At 34.8% G+C, this 23874-nt stretch overlaps 1 protein-coding gene across 3 annotated transcripts in view; it reads left to right on the forward strand.

Moving 5' to 3' along the window:
- Positions 1-23874, forward strand: part of GFRA1 (GDNF family receptor alpha 1) — a 261672-nt gene that overhangs the window by 162032 nt on the left and 75766 nt on the right. For all 3 annotated transcript variants that reach the window (XM_026667367.2, XM_087964470.1, XM_087964469.1), the window contains one exon: positions 3216-3555. In XM_026667367.2, the coding sequence (XP_026523152.2) occupies positions 3216-3555 (340 nt within the window). The remainder of the gene's footprint in view (positions 1-3215; positions 3556-23874) is intronic.

Genomic DNA, 23874 nt, shown 5'->3' on the forward strand with positions numbered 1-23874 from the left:
AGACATATTTTCTTTTAAAGGTGCCAGATGTGATGTTAATTTTCCCATGCAGTATAAAGACATTCTGATTTAGTGAAAATAGCAAGTGTATACTATAGATTATGCTAGCAATTTGAAAGAACCTTTACCGGACTACTTTCCTTCATAGGACAATCCACAAGAATGTTAATACTTCTTAGTGATAATTGTGTCAGTCTTGATGGGAAACAATAATAACAAAAACAAATAATAAAAAAGCAATATTCCATACAGGTAAATGGTTTGTGGGAATGGCCTTGGGAGACTGGACAAAAATAATAGGGAACATAGCCACAGCTACATATTGGGTGGAGCAAGAGTGTCAGGAGGGTTCCCCACTTCCCAAGTTCTTGGGCTGTAAATATCATGGCAGAAGAATTGTAGTTTTAGATTTCCAAGATTCTGTTAATGTAGCTTTACAATAAAGTAAATTAGCTTATCTGGCCTTGAGTCCTGTCTGATTTACCTGATAAGGCTGACAGCTTTTTTCTACAGTCACTGTTTGAGCTACAGTTGTTGCTGTTCCTGAACTTACTGTTCTGGAATGAAAATAACTGATACAAGGACTGGCACTTCGTCCACATAGATTTCAGTCAGTTAATTTGTTGTAGTGGTTTTGAACAAAGGACTTCATTGTTTCTTTAAAAATATAACTTTTACACTGGTGATGGAAGTTCTCGTGTTGGATTACAAATGCCTTCATCACTCAGTTTGAGTTTGGTTGTGGAAACTGAAGACATTGAAAGTACAAAGATTCTCCATTCTTGATTCAATTTCACAGTGGAAAATGTTTAGTTGGAGCATTCTGATTCCATGAAAGAATCAGTATTAGCTCAGTGGTACAAGTAGCCCATGTCATTCCTTTACTTAGGACTTGAGATGATTTGTTCAAAATTAGTCTCCATTAGCCATTAGCTTCATGGCTGCAAGTCCATTTCCAATTATTATGTTACAATGCATCAATAGATACTCAGTGGAATGTACACATTGGCTTAATTGATTCAAGTTTAGTATAGATTCAGAATCAGGAGATTCAGAAGAATCAAGAAAAGTTCCAATTGTTAAGTTTTTCAGAAAACAAGTGTCTTGAATTTATGGACATAAAAAATTCACAGCGTTGTTATTATGACAAAATAGGAAACAGAACAAGTATTAAGTATATTGGTTGCTTTGATTTATTTATTTAAAAAAGGGATTAAAACCTAAAAATAATTATAAGCAATATATTGATTGAACTAGCTTGACAAGGACAGAATCAAATGTACAGATGATTGTAGCAAATTTAAAATTATGTTACATATTTTAGCTAAGAAAGCATTAACATGGGTAATTTTGCAAACTGATTTTATTATTTAGCCAAATAGAGAGATGTAGTACGTAATTAAAATGTGATATAATTATTTGTAATTAAAAATTAGAAACAAATTACAAACGTTTGTTATCTAGTAATGAAACATCTGCAAGCAAACAACCAAGTTCAGAAAAATGCATGACAAACATATAAATTTGTTTGGTTCTAGGTCAACTTTAAACACAACATATAATTTGAATGTCATACCTACAAGGCACCAACAATTTGTTTAGTATTGGTAGAAGCAGAACATTTCTGGGGCTTGATGGGAATCTGAATATTTTATTATGATTCAGATGATAGATGTCATATATCTTGGATTATTACATTAATTTAGAACCTAAATCTGGATTACGTCTATTAATGGCACTTGCTGATGTATAAAGAACATATTCAAAAAGGACATGTGGTTTATTTTTTAGTATCTTCATGTTTCTTGGCAGACATAGACTATCAAAAAGATTTAATATTTGCTTTTACTGTAGGCTTATATATGGCATGGCATTCCTTATGTTTTCCATTGAATTTTACTGCTAAAAAATCTCCATGAATTTGTGTCAGTGAAAATGCTACTATATATACATTGTGTTTGGCAAATAATATTTTCTTTTATTTGTTAATAGCTTCATTGGATTTTATTAGCCATGGTAGTGTAAAAGTTAGAATGCAGTACTTCAGGGCTAACTCGCTGCTCCCTCCAGGGTTCAATCCTGATCAGCTCAAGGTTGACTCAGCCTTCCTTCTTCCGAGGTCGGTAAAATGAGGACCCAGATTGTTGGGGGAAATCTGCTGGGAAATCTGCTGGGAAAGCCAAATTCATTTAACAACCATGTCACTAATTGAATAACTGCAACGATTCACTTAACTAAATGTGGCACATGAAGTTATAAAATGGGACAAAACTCACTTAACAAATTTTTCACTTAAAAATATACATTTTGGTCTCAATTGTGGTTGTAAATCAAGGACTACTTGTAAAGAGATAAAAATAGACCCTGGTTCTTGATTAATGCAGCTGGGAAAGACTAGCATGAAGGACTTACTTTATATAATTTTTTTGAAGCTTTGCTTTTTGAGAGACTCATGTATTCTTGTGGCTGAAGACAAAGAGGAAAGGAGATAAAAATCTGAGAGTCATATGAAGCCTACTCCCTGTTTCATTCTTAACTGCAGGCAGCATGTTAGACTGCTAGCAATACTAGAATATACCAAAATAAATCTATGTTTTGACATGTAACAGCTCAGAATCTTGGTAACTGCTTATTGCAGGCAGCATAGTTTAAGGCATTTTGTATAACATTTGCTTTCTAGAAACAAATAGGCATATAATTACTCTGTAATCATATAGTAATTAGTGTCTACCATGCCTATATTGCATAATTATATGCCCTGCAAATTATATGGAAATTATGCTTGGATTTAGTTTGCATTTCTGCACAGACTGATGTAGACAAAATAAAACTTGGGATTTAATGTATAATTATGACTGTAGTGATGTTAAAATCTAGTAGGATGCTACAACTAACTTTTGCCAATTAGAGTTTTTATTTATTTTTTGCTGAGATTGATTCTCAAAAATCTGTGACTGAATCAAATAATTCCTGAATTTGTGGCTTGAGCACCACAACTATGATTGTAGTTGCCTCAAACAGCGAGATATATAAATTTGGCATATAAACAGGGGTATATAAATTTGAAAACGAGCAAACAAACAATGTCTTTATATATTTCCTCTCAGCTTCATATTTTCTGCTTCATATTTTCTGCAGTAATCATGAGTTTCTCGAGTTAAGTTCAACATGCTGCAATAATCTTTTCATCTACTTTTTTGTTTTGCTAAATGCAGCGGAGCCTGTCATCTCAAAAGGGAACAACTGTCTGGATGCAGCAAAAGCTTGTAACCTGAACGATACCTGCAAGAAATATCGATCGGCATACATAACACCCTGTACCTACAGTGTGTCTAATGAAATCTGCAACAAACGAAAGTGTCACAAAGCCCTAAGGCAGTTTTTTGACAAAGTTCCCCCCAAGCATAGTTATGGAATGCTCTTCTGTTCCTGCCGAGATACTGCATGTACGGAACGAAGACGACAGACGATTGTTCCTGCATGTTCTTATGAGGACAGAGAGAAACCAAACTGCCTGAATTTACAAGATATTTGCAAGACGAATTACATTTGCAGGTAAGATAACACATGGCACTTGGGTGATTAATGAGGTGGTGCAAGGAACTGCTGAAATTGCCAGAGCTAGAAAACAGTATTTTCATCAGGGAGCAGGGCAATCAGGAAAGAAAACTTGTGTTCTTTAACAGAATAATAAAAACATCTAGTTACACTTGCATATATCTATTATCCTGGGAAACTCTCTCTGTGTGTGTGTGTGTGTGTGTGTGTGTGTGTGTTTGTATGCATGCACACATGTATCTCTAGCAAGAAAGAAAATGAACTGTTCAACCTTTCTAAACAATTTTACAATTCTAGCTGTTCTTGGCAGCTAAATCTAACAACTTTTAATTAAGGAATATTTGATGAGATGAAAAAATAATAACTTAGTAGTAGTTGATGTAGTTTTTTTAAATTGTGATTGGTTCACCCCTTGGCATGGGTTCTGATATTTAAAGCAAGAACAGGGAAGGTATTGAATAGCCTGAAATGGTAAAAAAAGACAATTTCCAAGAGATGATACATTTATCAGTGAACAAAAAAGAGCAAAGACATCTTAGTATTATAGGAGAGAGATGAAATACTATTTAAAAAACAACAAGTGATGAGATCAGTCCAAATGCAGATCATCCAAAAAGATACTCACAATCTTATTTAAAATCTAGGCTGGAACAATAAATGCAAAATTCTATTTCCTATGTAATTTTTATGTTTCAGTATGCGGCTTTTATTGGCTTATTTATTTATTCAATTTGTAAGACCACTTAGTTTGGATGGCTCACCAAAACATCAACAAGTTAGAACATCAGTGAGCATGACACAGTTTTGCTTTAAAAAGAAAAAAACTGCTTTGGAAACATACCAACTAGAATTAAATAAACTTTTTAAATAAACTTTTATGATTTTTTTCGGTCTTCTAATAAAGAGGTCATTAGTGATTTATACTGCCAAGCATTCATCATTATTTCAATATAATCAAACAAAGGTCATAATACAACTACATCATATTATGACGTAAAGACTTTTTAAATAATGACCATTATACCTGATTTTCACACATTTCTTATTTAAATCATTTGAAGGGTCTGTATTTTTTTATGTATAGTTCTTCTGACGAGTACAGCACTGAAATAATATTTCCAATTGTATGCTTCCTAGCTGTGTAGCTACAGCATGTATTTCTTTTCAAGTGCCATCATTACTCCACCTGCTATCTTCATTCATTTGGACATCCAACTTTCTAAATGCTATTTCATTTTGTCACTTTCCTCATCTTTCTTGACTTTATGCCTTGCGTTCTCCATCATTGCACTTTCCAGCTCTTTGGTAAAACAAAAAACACATTATTGCTATTTTTTGAAAGCAGCAGGAATATGAAAATGGATTTTTGTGCAGATTACCTATTACAGTTCTCTTTCCATCGTTGATTCTGCTTGTAGGTTTTACCTTAAATAGTCTGGTTGTTCAAGTAATTGTTTCACAGCTAAGTCACCTTTGCATATTCATCACTTGTTTACTGTAATATTAAATAACGACTTGCATGTGCCAGTCATTATTTAATATTGCTTTATTTATAAAATTGCTTTATTTATATTGCAATAATATTATTATATCAAAATGGCTGATTACTGAAATTATATTTTGCAGTGAGACATTTATATTTTGCAGCGAGACATTTTTAGACATAGATGGATAAATTCCACTCTTAATGGTTAGACAATTAGCAGATCAAAGTGTTCGTTTACTATGCCTTGTTTGTTGTTTTTGTGCATTTGAGTCTGTTGAATTTTGACAGCTTCTATTACTATGCCTCTTAATTTAATTGGTGTTTGGGTTATTCTGTGTGTTTTAAGAGCTGTTTGAAGCCACTGGAATCAATTACCCTTTCTTGTCCTTTCTATCTTTATTTCCTGCTTTCTATAATAATTGAAATTAAATCTGTACATCAAGTATATTTTTCAAAAACAGTATTCTGCAGTGAATATAGAGACCTTGCAGTCCCATATTTGAATTTTTGCAGTGTCCCTGGAGTTGACACACAATATAAAAACCCTTTGTTAGTTTGAATACTGGAAGCTGTATTTTAAATATGGAATTAGTTTTCAGAAATTATGGAAAAATGATACATGAATATAGTTTATTTTGCTTATTCACTTCACAGGTCTTAGCCAATAGGTCGTTTTCTGAGCTTATACTATTTCCTATCCATCAACTCTGATATGAAGAGCTTCAATACAGAGTTTATTTCTAATCATATTTCATATTTCTGTGGATTAAATTATTCTACTGATAGGAATATAATACCACCAATTTTCAATCATATTATGTCTTTTCTTATTTTGAGAAACTGATAATCAATGCTGCTTATTGACACAGGCAATAAGCTTAATCTTGGCCTTATAGGCAGAGAAAATTCCACCAGTTTCATTTAATGACATAGAGACAATTTATTATATGGTTCCTAAAAGCCTTTCCAGAACGCTGATGACTAGAAAAAAAAGTTAAGCAACAGTGTGAACACTGCTTGCCCATTTCAACATTGCATGAATAATAATTTGCTGGATTTACTCCATTGAATATACTGCATTTGAAACTGGAACTAGATAGACTTGAATATAAAGATGGCTTCTTTTTCTTCTCATTTATAAAGATGGCTTCTTCTTCTTCTCATTTTGAAGCACACACGCTCAGCTGAAAAACATTATACATGTAGTCCTTGATTTATAACAGTTCATTTAGTGACTGTTCAAAGTTGCAACAGCACTGAAAAACACTGATTTATAACTGTTTTTCACACTTATGAAATGTTGCAGCATTCCCATAGTCACATGATCACAATTTGGATGCTTGGCAATTGGTTCACAATCATTGCAGTGATCTCCTTGTGTGACAAGCAAAGCCAATGGGGAAGCCAGATTCACTTAACAACCAGGTTACTAATTTAACAAATGCAATGATTCACTTAACAACTGTGGCAAGAAAAGTCATAAAATGGGACAAAACTCACTTAACAAACGTCTCACTTAACAATAGAAATTTTGGACTCAATTGTGGTCATAAGCTGAAGACTTATCTGTATTTTTTCCTGGTACTTCTATTTTTGTAGTGTTGGTTGTTGTTTTTTTAACCAAAATCCTCTTTGACATTCTTTTGATTTACGTTTATCTTTTGTTCAGTGCTCTAGATTGAAAGTATGTATGACATCAATGTCCCAAAGATGCCTTTTCAAGGCACAACTGGACTTTTTTGTTTTTCTTTGAAGACATTTCACTTCTCGAGAAGCAAAACATCTTCAAAGAAAAAGAAAGAAAATCCAGTTGCCTCTTGAAAAGGCACTTTTGGGACAACCATGACCTGGATGATTGAGAGTCTTCAAAGCCATGCATGAGATTAAATTTTCACATGCACAACCTGTTACAATAAATGAGGAAAGTGGGGCACAGTTTCCTAATAGCAGTGATGAATAGTATAAAATTTAATAAATAAATAAAATCACAAAACATTGGTGGTTTTGCATATTACTTTTGGTTTTTGGTTTTTTTAGAAGAAATGTCAGGCTAAAAGAAAAACATATAATGGAAAGAAGGACCATCAATCAAATGACACCTGATTGGATTCCCTCTATTCATTCTGCATATAGGAAATATTCATTTTATGTATGTTTCATTAATGATAGGAAATATGGTGATTTACTATTTCACTTATCTAACTTTATTTATATATTGGGTTATTTGGTTGGAATATAATGGGAGGAGGCTTAGAACAAGTTACAAAAAGTTTCATTACTTGGATGAGAGACTTTTAATACAATAAAAGGTAAAGGTTCTCCTCACACATATGTGCTAGTTGTTCCCAACTTTAGGGGGTGGTGCTCATCTCCGTTTCAAAGCCAAAGAGTCAACGCTGTCTGAAGACGTGTCTGTGGTCATGTGGCCAACAAGACTAAATGCCAAAGGTGCATGGAATGCTGTTACCCTCCCACTAAAGGTGGTCCCTATTTTTTTACTTGCATTTTTACATGCTTTCGAACCGCTAGGTTGGCAGAAGCTGGGACAAATAATGGGAGCTCACCATTATGCGGCACTAGGGATTTGAACTGCTGACCTTTCGATCGACAAGCTCAGCATCTTAGCCACTGAGCCGCTGCGTCCCTTTTTTATACAATGAGCTCGGTATTATTAGCCAGATCCCCTTTGTAGGCTGCTTGTTTAGATAATTCTTTTTGCTTCTTTAATTTATTATTTGCTCTTCAGTCACAAGACTCCAACAGCTACTATGGTAACAAATAAATAGATAAACAATGCAAAAAGCATGACAAATAAGGAGAAAGAAGCAAAAGGGGAAAGAAATAAACAAATTGCATTGATCATGCTATCTAGTTGGGTAATGAAATGTCTACAAGCAAAACAAAACAAACTCAGAGAGCATGAAGGATTCCATGGAATATTCACTGACTGCAGTCCAGTGTAATAGGTTCTCTCAATGATAATTGATAGCAAGAAGAGCCTGATGCTTTTTAGCATAACTTTGAGTGGCCTTGTTTTTCTTGATAGCAAGAAGAACCTGATGCTTTTTAGCATAACTTTTGGTGGCCTTGTTTTTCTTCATTTGCTGTGCTCAAGTTTATCCATATTCATTAACTACCTTTGCTGCCTTTTCCCCTCATCCTCAGAAAGGTTGAAAAAATGCTTCCAGCGTCCCAGTGCTGTGATCTAAAACTGCTAGGTCTTTTAAGACATTGCAGGGAATAAATGAAAATAATTATGTCCAATGGCCTCTAGGCACTTCTTTTGGACATTGAGAGTTGTGTTTAATTTTGTTTTCTAATTGAAGGAAATAAATCAACCGAAGAGCATGTATGGTAACTTCTGGGATCTCCCATCTTATTCCTTTGTCATAATACCTCAAATAAATACTGGTGTGTGCCAATGAGAACTGGAAGCATAATCTTGTTAAATCAAAATAAAAACTCATTAAAAATGACGTATTCTTTGAAAAATAGTGCCAATCGGCTGAAACTTTACAGTCACTGAATTAAAAATGCAAGAAATATGGTACTATAAATGAGATTCCTTTTTTTACAGTTAGTAAAGCTTTTCATCAATTTTGTTCTTAATCTTTAAAAATATTAAACTATATAACAGTCCTGGTTGTTCCATTTGATTAAATTCTCTTGTTTGACTTGGGTTTATTGCACTTAGGAATGCCTCTTATGATTGATTATATGTGAATCTACTCTGTGTGCTGGGACAAAGTAGTGCCACAGTTATATCTTGGCTTCTCTTGTTGATTTCTTTATTTCACTTTGTATTAGGACATTGTTACTACTACTATGCTATTTTTTGGCCAGATATTATTTATTGTTATTATATAGAAGAGTTTATGCCTCATAGGGCCACAGATTTACTCACTATGTACTATCTCTTCATTATAGAGAAGAGTTTAAGACCCTTAAGGTCTAAGATTTATTCACTATGTACTATATTTGATATTGAGTACCAAATGAACTTCAATACAATTTTCCCTGAATCTCAGTAGATACCCAGGAATACAATGGCTTTTATGGAATCCAGGAATGAACATCCAGTGGGTAGATCCACAAAGTTTATGCACATTCTTGTTTTTCTATAGTAACCCTGGCTGTTCTAGTTCATACAGCTCAGTATTATTACAATGTAAAAGTGTTGAATACATGATTGCATTAAAAACTATATTTTATAGGACACTCCATTTCTCTTGTGAAGTATCCCTTTAATGTTTTTGATGCAGCTATTTGAATTAAGTATTGATTCCAACGTTCTTATTCATATTTTAACCTGGGACATTTTTACCACCATAACTGAAATATGCAGAATACTAAAATTTTATTGATTTGTCCCATAAATTAGATAGATTTGCATCCATTGTAATATTAAACTCACTCCATTGCAGTTGAATTTAACCTGTTCCTCCATATGCCTTATTCACATACTAAAACTGCAGTAAGATGTAAGATTGTTGTGTGCTGTCCAGAGTCACTTTTGGTAATATGGATACCTGTACAAAACAGTTAAGTTAACTAGTTAATTAGTTAGATAGATATGATAGATAGATAGATCCTGCCCTATTTACTAGTTCTTCTGTCTGTTTGTCTGTCTGTCTGTCTATCTATCTATCTATCTATCTATCTATCTAGTTTCCTGAAAATATGACCTGAAAGTAAGCCCTAGCTTGATTTTACACGTGTGCCCAATATAAGCGCTAACCCCAAAATTAGCCCTAATTAAGATCTCGTCCACTCCAGGGTGCACAGTTAAAAATTATGCTAGGGTGAGGATGGTGAAGCTGCCCTACTACTTACCTTCGGAGAGTTGCAGTCAGGCCTTGCATACCCCAACACCTGCCTTGCAGGCCCATTTCTTATGAAGCCAGCAAGGCTTTCCTAAAGGCCCCTGTAGCTGATTTGATTTGTTTGATTGATCTGGAGCTGTTATCAGCTGCAGAGGCCTTCAGGAAAGCCTTGCCAGCCACAGAAGAAGAAGTTCCTGAAGGTCTCTGATAGCGAAAAGAAGGCTGGGGCAACACGTGCAAGTGAGCTTAGTCAGTGGATAACATCCCCTGAAATTAAGACCTGGTGCCTTTTTTGGTGGCAAAAAAATAAATAATAGACAAGGTTTTATTTTCAGGGAAACATGATGTCTGTCTGTCTGTTTATCATCTATCTATCTATCTATCTATCTATCTATCTATCTATCTATCTATCTATCTCCACATCATGTATTAAGTGTGCCAGTCACAAACCTGTTTTCCATAATCCTAATGAACAATGAATAAATCTATCACTATTGGAAATATTTCCTTATTTGCAAGCATATCATATAAGAATGTATTGATTCATTGAATGAGAAACAAGTCATTTGTATGTTTTATTCTTCTTTAACATGCTGCTCTCTTATCTCAAAATCTCATTATGTTCAGAAGCATAGAGGTGAGACTTCTCTGCCATGACCCTGAAAGTTTTGCATATGTTCAATTTTTCAGATCACCCACCTTGGTTTCAACTTAGTTCTTAAAAGCTTGGGGCTTAATGCTTTGAGCACACACTTAACTGATATTCTTTCATTTTATTCTTCCCATGATTCCATTTCTTTTTCTTTTTGTATTATATTTCTTAGCATACGCGTCTGCAGTCAGCCACTGTCATATATTTTCAGCTACAGATAGTGATAAAAATTTAAGACACTATCAGTACAACATACTTGATTCAAAATATCCAGTAATTCCCACATCTAGAATATTTTAGCATCATATCATTTTTATCTTTACTTAAGGAAGACTGCATTGATTTCCTCTTCTTTTAAATTCTGAGCTAACCTTTGTTTTTAATATTGTGGTTAAAAAAAATGAATCAACCATTTAAGTTGCATGGCTCCTTAATTATGGCTCGATTCATCATCATAATCTTGGTGCATCACACATGTGGCTTTTCTGCTATGGCATCTGCAGGATTGTGCTACTTTAATCAGAATAAAAGCAGTGGTGCAGGGCAGCAGCATAAGCTCTTTTCACGGGAAGATTCCATCTGAATCTTCTGCACACCCACCTTAGGTTTTGTGCTTGCACACAATATGATATCAGATAAGATTCTAGCCAAGAAGGTCTCCTATTTAGGCCAAGAGATGAAGGTCTCATTTTTCTCTCAAGCCTGTCTAGCTGCCACATATCTTCCTGCAATATGTGCAAGCTCAGATTTCCCGCCATTATTTTTGTCCCTACATTATTGGATTCTCACATTTCTTCTCCTTCAAATGTGAGCAGTCAAAACTAAAATGTTGTCTATTCCATACTATGTGCTTGGATCTATTGCTGTTGAGGGACGTGGTGGTTCAGTGGCTAAGACACTGAGCTTGTCAATCAGAAAGGCTAGCAGTTCAGTGGTTCAAATCCCTAGCACCACATAATGGAATGAACTCCCATTACTTGTCCCAGCTTCTGCCAACCTAGCAGTTCAAAAGCATGTAAAAATGCAATTAGATAAACAGGGACCATTTTTGGTGGGAAAGAAACCACATTCCGTGTCCATGTATGTGTGAGGGGAACCTTTACCTATTGCCAAGGGTTTTCTTTTTTTCTCAGAAGATGGTCTTATTGTTAGTGCCTTTATAGACTTCCAAGAGTAGATTCCTACAGTAGGTATCAGAGTCTCTGCTCTCCTTTGGGAAAATAATAAATGACCACAATGGCTTTTGTAGGAAACTGTAGGTCCATCAAATTAACCAATGTTATCCATCAGAAAGCAATAAATACGGGTTGGTATCAGAAGATTGTTAGTTATATTTAATGTATCTATATTTATATTTATACTACTTCATGGATGCCATGTTTAAAGAATATCACTTGCAAAAGCATATAACTACACATCCAAAAAGTAAAAAACAACAACAATAACTAGGAATTGTGTAGTGTAATAAACATTTGAAGAAAACAGCAAAATTACTCAGTATCACTTACAAATAAAAATGTAATTAAAGCACATTCCCATTTTGTTCTCCACAGCTGCTGTACACATAATGGTCAAAGAAAAGCTTGGCAGAAATTTACTTAGAAGTAGCCAAAAATATTCTTCATCTTGGCTTGTTTCAGAATCCAGATGTAGTCTTCTATTGAAATAATCATACTCCTTAAAGATAAGTCTCTGCAGGTTTCAGGATCGAGTAATGTCACACAAGGTATTTCCCCTACCTTGCCAACAAATAAATGAACAAAAACACACTTCCAAAATTAAAATAATGAAATAACTTTCAAAATGCAGAATTTAAATACTGCTTTTTAAAAGAAAAAAGCTATGTATTTTATCATGCTATTTCTGTCATGTTATGCAAGTATTCTTTGTAGATGTTATTGGCAAGGATCTCCTGAAAATATAAAGTACAAGCAGGTGCACAGTGTGAATTTGAAAAGTCTTCCATGAAAATCCCAGAGGAAAACTATTCCAAAATGAAGTATTCTCATAGATTAGTACATATAAATATCAGTTGCAATATCATTTTGAAAATGCATAAATTTTCTAGTTCATTGATCCTTATACATAAGGATGCAAATTGACATTAGCTGGCTATGGAAAACACAATATGGATGTACACAAGTCAAAGAAACTTTTGAAAACTGCATATTGAACTGTTTGATGCAGTAAATTGAAAAATCATTTTTGATTTAAGCTCAGATGTGTGATTTATCTAACAATAAACTTCATTTACTTTTACAAGTGATGGATAGATTTGTATTTGAAAACTTTTAATTTCTAATTAAAAGAATACAGTGGGGAAAAGAAAAAACAAATTAGTGATGAGTATTGACAACTTATCCATTTGCAAGCAGTTTTGCATTCCCTAAAAAATAAAACATTGATCATTCAAAATCAAAAATATGAACTTCTACATTACATATAAGGTTAAACAAAGAAGATAGACATCTTAGTATATTATGAAGTCTATATAAATGATTAATACTGTAGATCAAAGAATATTACCCCAACTCTAAAGTTCGTGTGTGTGTGTGTGTGTGTGGGTATTCAACTTTGTTCGGCTATTTTCCCACGTCATTATAGTTGTGCTTTTAAAGTTGTAGCAACATTTTGGCAGAATTTCATCTGCCATCATCAGGCCTGAGTATTGTGTTTGTGAGTCAGGCTTTCACAGCTGTTTCTGTTTTAAATTTGATGCTACCTTACTGCTGTGTTAGAATGGTTTTTCTTCATCCTGATTGGTTGTGAGTCTTGGTCTGTGTTTATTGGTCTTGGAGTTTGCTGTGTTCTGCTTGATTGGTGTTTCTAATATCTTCTGTCTGTTTTGTAGCGTTTTTTTGTATTTATTGGCTGGCAACATTGTGTTTCCTGTATTGGAGGCTTTTAGGGCGGCTTGGCTTCAGGTAAATGGACGGCTATCATTTATTAGGAAGCTAGGTTTCATCTAGGTGTCTGGTTGGGGTATGTTTGAGCTGGAGGTATCGGGGGAGGTCTTTTTGTGCCCAGGTGTTTTCCTGGCTTGTGGTGTGGAGATTTTTTTGTTTGTCTTAATATATTTTCATTAGTATTCTTCCACATCCTATCAGACTTAAACAAACATTACACAAAATGTAAATACATAAAACTTCTTTTTGGAAGGTGGCTTACCCGAGTTAACTCTTTTTATACAGACATCAATCAAAATTTATACTCACTTAATATACTATCTCATATCTTATTTAGCATTCTTTAATTTTCCATATATTTTCTCTCTCCTACTCATTCTTTTAATTCTGTTTTATTTATTCCATCTCAATTAAATAATTATATTTGCATCTTTGGTCCGTTTTCTTTCAATCACCTATTTATCCTTTCTATCTAATACAATATTTCTCCTGTAAACCCAAATTGAAGTATGACAACTTTTTATCTTCCCCTAAATAACACTTAAAATAAAACATATTTTCCGTATGGATTCTGCTCCATACATTCAAAGTATTACATTTCAAAATAACAAAACACACAAATAATATTGAGGTTGATAAATAATAATAAAACTCAAAACAAGTAAAAAAAAGAAATATTAAATTTATAATATAACAAAAACAATGTTTCATAGGAAACCAAATTCCATTATTAATTCTTAAACAGTAAAGACAATATTTCATAAGAAATTAAACTCTATAATTAATACATTTTTGAATCATATAATATTCTAATTTTCTAACTCAGCTTCAAATACTAATATCTACAATGCATTCTTATGTACTTTTGCAGAATCATTTTTAAAAAATTATTACCCCTTATCTCTGAAAAAAAATTAATTCATTTTTTAGGATCTTGTTTAAAGCCTTTATGACTTCTCTTTCCCTTTCCCCTTTCTGCTCCATTCTAACTTTTTAACCCCCCCCCATCTCTCCAATTTCACTCTCTTACTTCCCTCTCTGTTGTATTTCTCTTTTCTGTTGCTTTCTGACATCATATCGCTTTTTCACCTCATTTTTCTTTTTCTTGGTTGCTTTTTTAAGTTCTAAGTTCATCTTTTCCTTGCCCCCCTTCCGCTTTTCTTCCTCCACTAAGTGCGTATGTCCATAAAAATGGCTTCTCTTTCATCCTGTCGTTGTGGGTAGAAATCGCCATTTCCAAAAAATGAAAGATAGATCCAGAAGAGCCCTTATCTTCTTTTTTCAGTCTTTGAAATTCCAGTTATAGTCCTTCAAAAGATAATGCCATTTTTTCTTTCTTTCTTTTTGAACGCAACCCTAATGTCTTTAATCCCCCCCTTTTTTTAACAAGCTTTCACAGAAATCTCAAAGTCACAAAGCAAGCGAAATCAGAGCAAACAGTTTCATTTAGCACTTTCTTCTTTCTATCTTTTCACCTCCTTTAGGGTAGAATTCCAATACACACTTCCAAGATGATCTTCTAGAAGTTTTAATGTCTTTTAATCCTATTCTTATAGGCTCAAAGCAATCTCCTTCAGTACAATCTTATAATGAGTCTTTATCTCTTCCCTTCCCCTTCGGTGCCCAAGTAGATTTTACAGATCTCTGTCTGTTATTTCTATGGGGAGGGAGAGTAAACAAAAAGCTTCCCCTTCAGCTCACCGCAGCTTTCCGATCTTCTTTGGGAACAATATATCCTCAGGCAATTCAAGCAGTTCAGTTTACAGGATATTTAAGAGTTGCTTTTGTCTCAGCTCAGCCAACACTTTCACTTTCAGCTTCCTCCAGCACAAATCTTACCCGGCTGCAGGCTTCTTTGTGACGGCCATCACTGACCGCCGCTCCACCACCTTGGGAAAAAGGGGGTTTTCCGGCTGAGGAGGGGGTCTGCGACACCCCCAAACCCCTGTCTGGATCCCCTCTCTCTTTGGCTGCCTCTACAGGGCAGCCATATCCCCCAGACCCATTTGGATCGGGGGCACCTTGGCAGCAAGCGCAGCAGGAATCGCGAGCTGTCGCGAATTCCTGCTGCCGCCGAAGCCATGCAACCGGAAGGGCCGAGATTTTTTTGTTTGTGAGTGCAGATCCAACAGATGACCATCCCAAGAGAAAAATCTTCCAGATGCCCCAAACTACATGGCCTCCCCAAAATACACAAAGAAGGCATACCTCTCAGACCCATAATCCAACACATGAAAGTCACAGGTCATAGCATCGACTTCAATGGCACCAAAACCCTAGCCATTATAGAAAAACCCAGCTACAGAATTATCAGAGAAGCCATAGAGATTGAAAAAAAGACCTGAAAGCATGAATAGAAGACTGTCAATTATCTGGAAGCATACACTCACAAACAAAAATGACGTGGGAAAATACCCGAACAAAGCTGAATACCATACATATAAATACCCACGAAAACTTAAAACACACACACACACACACACACACACACACACACACACACACACACACACACATATATATATATAATGTATGTCCATTTCATTTGATGCCATCTGATGAATAAATCTACAACAGTGTCCTACAGATTCTTACTGAAAATGTGAGCTTTCATGTGTGAAAGTCTTTCATTACCTTATTTTTGAAAGACTCCCGTTTTCAAGTTATTGGAGCATTTACAGTGTGCCAAGAATGTAGAGTCAGGCCAAGAGGTTTACTTGTAGAACATTCTCTTTCATGAACCCATATTTGATCTCACTGATTTGTTCTTCCTTGGATTTCATGTGTGCCATAAGGAAAGAAAAGGGGGTATAGACATTTAATAACAGTATTCTTTTTGCCATTTCTGATTAAATTGTGGAATCTAGTCGGTGTGCATGAGGAAGAAATATTACTGCATACCCATAAATTAAGGAAAATGTAGTAAGAAAAAGTTATCCTTGTAGACTTGTATTACACAGCGTTTATTACATCCTTCCACATTTTCTGGGGAAGTTAATGGACGTTGTTATCCTATGCAATGAGAAACATACCTTGTCACAAAACCAACATTGCCTTGCAAGATTTAAACCCAGTTTATAAATTATCTGTCAATTGGAACTTTTAGGATCTCTTAGGAGTTTGGAAGTGCATTGGCTTGTTCAAGTATCATATTAGGAATTTGGTGCAGGGGTGGGATTCTACCAATTCGCACCTATTTGCTAGAACTGGTTGTTAACATTCTAAGCAGTTCGGAGAACCGGTTGTTAGAAGAAATTACTGGCTTAATCCTGTAAGGAAGGCAGGAAGGAAACATTCTGGTGTTGCTTACAGAAACTGCCTCCCCATTAACCCTTATTACGTTCTTGGCCGGACTAGACTTCCTGTCTCAAGAACTTCTCTGGAGTTTTTTCCCCTCCTTTGCTGGTACTTTGCTTGTGTGGAGTGACCATTCAAAGTTACAGTGGCACTGAAAAAGGTGACTTATGACCATTTTTCACACTTATGACTGTTGCAGCATCCCTACAGTCATAAGAGGACAGGCGAGGAGATGCATGCCTCGATGTGAGTGATATTGAGTTGGCTACACCCACCAACTAAGCCATGTCCACAGAACTGGTTGTTAAAAAATTTGAATCCTACCCCTGATTTGGTGTGAGGTGTAGAAATGTCTGCTTGCTCCTGTAAATACCAATAACTTTGGAAAGAATAAAGATATATCAACCAAGGAAAAGTTCTCATTCTGACTCAGATGAGTGATCTGATTCACTGCTGTCAGCACTGATCGGCCACAGCTGTCTTTTGTTCATCTAGGTCCTTTTCTATGAGAATCATGTGCTGTTTCCTTGACTTATAGCTTTGTTTACAAATAAAGTTCTATGATATTATATATAATGTAACAGTTCTGGAGGTTAGTCAGTTCCTTTGGCAGTTGCTTAATATATGAGAGTTGGTTTCATATATTTTGCCTGATATATTGGTGGTGGCTCTAGAATAACTTGTGTCCAGAACAAAAAGCTTCTCAATTTACTTCCCATGGCCTCTCCAAACATTTTTTTGCTTTTTTCATCTTGACATGCTATGTGACTTTTTTGGTAGCTGGATGCCTCTGGCCAAATCACATTCTTTCTTAGCTATCTACCTTTGGTTTTGAGGAACCCTTCCCATGTACCTCATGATCTTTCAAAGGAAAGATGAGAGATATAAATAATAATTCCCTTTGCTCTATCATATCTGCAATGATACAGTTTATTAAAACCTGCTGCTTTTTAGGGGGAGAAATCGATTTAAGGAAGATTATTTTATTTTAGTGCCAAACTCAAAAATGAAGCAAATATCCAGGCATTTCTTGTTTTTATTTATAATTGCTCATACAGTAAGAATTGTTTTCAAGCTATATCTGAAAAAGAAATATAAAAATAAAGGATTTAAATGTAAAATAGCATTTTCCATTTGCTTAAGTCTCCTATCGTTCTACTGATGAAGGACATGAAAATCCAAAGCCGGGTGGCAGCATTGATACCAATAGCAGCAGCACTTAGACTTATATACTGCCTTACAGTGCTTTACAGCCCTCTCTAAGCAGTTTACAGAGCAGCATATTGCCCCCAAAATATGTGCTCTCATTTTACCGACTTCAGAAGGTGTGAAGGCTGAGTCAACCTTGAGCCTCGTGGAATTTGATTTGCCAAATTGCAGGCAGCTGGCAGTCAGCTGAAGTAGCCTGCACTACTGCACTCTAACCACTGTGCCACCATGGTTCACAGTGCTCTCATGGAATTCTTTCAGAAGGAAGAGAAAAGACAGGCAAGAATCCCTAGGAATTTCACATCGTCATTTCTTGTAATATTTTGTTACACAGTTTGGCATCAAGCTTTTAGAAACCAGACAAAACAGTTTTTTGTGAAACTCTTTGGAGAACAGTTACATTTACATTTTGCTTCATAATCTAGAAATTCTTAAAACCAAAATTGCTTGAAACATAAGCATTCAGCTCTGCAAATACGGCTTTGCAAAGTAATTTGGCCAGCTTCAGTTATTTTCTGAATTTATCATAAACTTTATAGCTTTGCTGATTTTAACTCAGTTGAGCTATCTTAAACCAATTAAGTCTTCTTGCGGACAATGGCACTGTTTTGGATAAGTTAAATGACCACCATACAAAATGTTAAATGGCATTACTGGCTCATTGCACTTTCCCTTCTTAAGGAAACACAGCAATCTAAAAGAGCAGTATCCTTCATACCAGTGGTTAGTATCTTGGGTGTATCTTGAGATAAACAGTTTAGCTAATTTCAAACTCTAATTGGTTTACATGCTCAAGCGATTAAACAAAGGCCACAGAAGCAAGCCAAAAGCAAGATAAAGAGACCCCAGTTAATTAGATTCTGTTCTTTCATTGTAGAGCACTTTGATCATTATCTTTCTGATTCAGAGCTAAGTGAAATCCAGAATTTACTGCAAGTGCACAGTGACCTGTAAGGCTGCACTAGGACAGCAGTCTGAAAGTAGCTTCATGATATTGAACAAGGATGCCTAACTTTATTTTGTGGAATTCTCATATCCACATAAAGAAAGGAGAAATCGGTTTACTGTTTCCTATATGAAAGATAGGTTTTCCATGTAGCATCCAAAGACTAAATCTTTAATATCTCCAGGTAAGGTCGAAGATAACTCCTGTCTTAGTAGGTTCATAGGCATACATGATGTAAAAAAAGTGTACCTTGAGTTTCTCTAACTGAAATTCTCTGATTTTTCTTTTGTTTTGTCCATTCATATGATGAACCAAGCATTTCATGCAACACTAACAGTAATAATGTTCAGCTGTGTAGCTGTGGAAATGCAGGAAATCTGAGGAACTGTCCAGGATTGTCCATTTTGACTAATGTGTGTGTAACTAATACTTTTCAGTTAAACATTTGGGGATTGTATGATTTGATTGTGGCCCTTTGTATAAAAGTTCATTGAAGACCTAATTAGTGCAACTCAAAATAGGACATGATATTTTTGTTTTTCAACAGAAGAATGAGCTGTTTATTTGCATCAAGGGGAAAGGTATATATTTGTATTTCTGTTGCATTTGCTTTATCATATTTATGTTTGATTTAAAATAGCAGGATTGCTCTAGAACTTAAGATTTTTAAGGTGAAAGGTTATGAATGATTTTGTTCTGCAAAGCTGAGTTATCCAAGGCTTTAAAGTAAGTGACATTAAATAAATTTAATATAATGCATTGATTTCCTAATTTTACAGGCGTTAAACATTCAAGTGTGATTTTGTATGTGAGTATGTATTTATGTTTGTGTACCATTTTTTAATTTTAGATTCCAAACCCTTGCATCCATGCATTTTAAAATGCCTTAGTGGGCCACCTTCTCAATGATGTTGCCAGTTGCTCTCCAGTATGGCTTCTTTTTTTAATTGTTCAATAAAATTCTGTGAATAATCCTATCTAGTATCATTCTGCCATTTTTAATTGAGCAAATTAAATGTCAGTTTCTGCTTCCAAAATAGTCTGTTGGGAATGCTGCTATTATGACAGCACCAGTTCCATGGTTGTCAGAGCTATCCATTTTACTGCCAAGTTTTCTTCAAAAATTGGAAGATGGTACAAGCTTTTCTTTTAAAAAAGCTATGGTGGTAATATGTGTATATTTTTATAGTTATGTATTATAATAGAAATTATATTTTTCAAGTTGAAATAAATCATCTCAGTCAAGAGGGTTTTGTCAGATTTTTTTACATCGTTCAGAACTCTCCTAAACTATTCCTAGATATATTGATGGCTTATTAAATTATATATTATGTTGTGCATTAATGAAATAATGACAGTTAGAGTTACTCAAATAAAACTGCATCCTAAATAAAGTTATTTACTTTATGCTCAGAAAATATTCACTTCATTTTAGCTGAATGTAAATAGTTCACAAATTGATTTCTAAGAGTGCCAACAATATACAAAAGAAACAGGTACAATATGACAAAAGACTGAAAGTAGCCTCAGATAGCAAAATACCTGCATCCACTTGGATCCAGATGTTTACTCCTTCCTTCCTTCCTTCCTTCCTTCCTTCCTTCCTTCCTTCCTTCCTTCCTTCCTTCCTTCCTTCCTTCCTTCCTTCCTTCCTTCGTATATCAGCCGGGATAGGGGAGAAAGTTTATAAATAATAGTTTTGAAATATCTACATTTTAGCTCATTAAAACCTTCTTGAACTAATCAACATGGGATAAGAACAGCTAGAGTGGTACACATCATTGTTTAAAATTGAAACAGACAGTGGATACTATGATAAATTAAGGCCATATTAGAACTTCCCATATCCCTAAAGCTTTGATGATCTGAATGCAATTAGAGAGAAGCCTCATTCTATCTTACGGTATATTCCTATTACACATCACTAAGTTCTCTGTTCTGCATTTTAAAACAATGTTCAGTTATTCACCCAATATCCTTTCACTCTAAGTGGGGAGAGGAGGGGGGTTGAATTCACAAAATATGCCAAAATATGTGGTTTGGCCTCTTGAGTTAAGAACTGACTGATTAGTTGCTGAACGTTCCCAATCCTTTGTTTTCTCTTTCCACTGTAGTTTTTCATGATAGGAAACAACATTAAAAAAATATGGCATATTTGTCACAGCATGGCCATTGTAGAAGCATGGCAGGGTCACTAAAGATTAATGTCTTAGAAGTACAGGCTAACTAAAGATTGTGAATTGGTACAGGATAGGTTACAGACCCGAGCTCAGCTTTGTTCTGAACTGGAATGCAGATGTTCCATTAAGGAAAGTAGGTAACATCAACAGTGTTAGTAATGACTAGCCCTGATGGTATTATCTAGTTTGGGCAATGCAAAAACAACAACTAATGCTAACAGCGCTAAGGAACCCTTCATTTCAACCCTGAAGTACAAATATTCTCCTTTAGTGACACCTAATCAAAGCTCCCACTTGGCATTATGGAAGGAAAGTTATTAGAAACCAGTGCAGATCTTTCAACACTGGCAAAATAAAAGTCACAACCTCCTCAGTTAATTAGCTTAGCTAACTTGTTTTTGGTCAGCTGCAAATTTCTACAGGAGATACACATGATTAAGAAAAAGGAAGTACAATGTTTTTTTGCAGTCAAGCTATTATCCAAAGCACCTGAAGGCAGGACAAGAAGCAGTGGATGGAAACTCATTGAAGAGAGAACCAACCTAGAATTAAGGAGAAATTTCCGGACAGAATAATTAATCAGCAGAATGGCTTGCCTTCAGAAGTTGTGGGTACTCCAACACAGGGGTTTTTAAGAAGAGATTGAACAACCATTTGTTGAAATAGTATAAGTTTCCTGCTTGAAAGGTGGGTGAATTGGTCTAGAAGAGCTCTGAGGTCCCTTCCAACTCTGTTGTTCTATTATCTTTGATTTAAAAAAAAAAAACACCTTACATAGTTATTTGCAATATTTCATTTCTGGGATGTAAGCAACACTTTCATGAGAGTTAAAAAATAAAAATAAAATCAAGATCTTTCAAAATAATGTTTTCATTAAGGATGCCAGGATCATGTGGATATTTAAAGCTGGTGCAAGAAAGCAGAACACGTTTAACATAGGATTATTTCCTGTGGAATGATTTCCAGATGTTTTCTCATGTCTTTAAAAATGGTTTGGAAAAAGTCTTGGGCTTTTCTATCGTAGCATCAGAAAATTGCAATTTTCATGCTTCATTAAATTATACAGGTTCATGATTTGCACTGTTGTTCTCAAAGCTATTTTGTTTCACTTAAAGGTCATTCCTATAAAAATATTTTTACACAGCTGACTATAAATAATTTTAGGCTTGCTTCTGAGGTTAACAATTTCCCTTCAGACTCATTGCTGACATAATAGACTAATACCTGTCCTTTCCATATTTAATTTTACTGCTCAGAACACATTTTTGGCAACATTCTTCATCTAAATATTCTTCATCTAAATGACACAGAACCAGGTGATATGCTTAATGTGGTGAAGAAGAAATGCTCTGTTGCTGTTTAACATTTATGTAACACTTTAATATGAAGAACACACTGAAAGTCAATTGGTGATATCATTGGGAGAAAAGCAAGCTTTATTATTTATGGCATTCTGTTCTTGCTTTTAATCCAATGGGGAGTTACAAAACAATATAAGATGGATGAAATAGATTAAAAATACAAAAAGCCAAATCAGAAAGCCAATTGTGCAACAGGTGGGATAACAAAGGTAAAATAACTTTGACTTCATTAGCAAGACTTGGCAGTGACTAAGGAGAGAGCTGTTCAGATGCTGATTATATCATTCTTGAGTTTCAAAAGCATAGAAAGGAACATCACCCTTTACCACCCTTCATCTTAAGAAGCCATAACCTGTTTCAATTGTTTCAAGCATTCTAGTACTAAATCAACATTGATTGGCCTTTTTGCTTCATAAATATTTACGTCATGAAGCTAATAACTTAGTATTTTGAGAAGCTGGAAAAGTAGTATTATTCTTAATATTAGGGTTCGTATTTAAGACTTACTTGTTTGTGATTTATTTATTTTTGAAAAAGACGGTTGTATCTATTGATCAAATCATGACATAATATGTTTTTGGGGCAGAGCTTTTATCATATTTTGTACTTATTTAGATTTATAAATCTGCTAAATATTTCATTAGACGTATATAACTACTTTTCCCCTTCACTGTTTTTGTCTGTTTTCATTTGGCAGTATTGTATTTTGTGTTGGTTTTTTTTTCCTTCTGTCAAACATGTTAACATAAAATATATAAACATAAAAAGAAATTAAATTAAAAATTGAAATGAAAGAAAATCATAAAAAGCTATGTAAATTCTTTGAAAGAGGGGTTTCAAATGTATACATAAAATACCTCTAATGAATCATCAAAGCAGCCATAGCAGTAAAGAAGCTGAACATGTTGTGTGCAGAAATGGGAATTGTTTCTAAAAATTTGTATGTGTACAGAAGATATACTTGCTTCAATAATTCAAAAAGACTCTTCCAAATGTATATTCTCCCAAATGTTCCAGAACACTTTTTCCAAAGCATTTTTCATTTTAGAAGGTGGTACTAGAAAATGAAAAAGGGACGTGGTGGCTTTGTGATTAAGATGCTGAGCTTGTCAATCAGAAAGGTCTGCAGTTCAAATCCCTAGCACCACGTAACGGAGTGAGCTCCCTTTACTTGTCCCACTTCTGCCAACCTTGCAGTTCGAAAGCATGTAAAAATGCAAGTAGAAAAATAGGACCACTTTGGTGGGAAGATAACAGCATTCCATGCACCTTTGGCATTTAGTCATGCCAGTCACTTGACCACAGAGACATCTTCGGACAGCGCTGGCTCTTTGGCTTTATAACTGAGATGAGCACCGCCACCAAGAGCCAGAAATGACTAGCAAGTATATGCGAAGGGAACCTTTACCTTTACTAGATTATTGTAATAAGTCTGTTTGCATTTTTTTCGTCTTCC

This window comes from Notechis scutatus, chromosome 4, assembly GCF_049901735.1.
Source record: "Notechis scutatus isolate UNSWTSFEM ecotype Mainland chromosome 4, rNotScu1.2, whole genome shotgun sequence".
Taxonomy (NCBI): Eukaryota; Metazoa; Chordata; class Lepidosauria; order Squamata; family Elapidae; genus Notechis; species Notechis scutatus.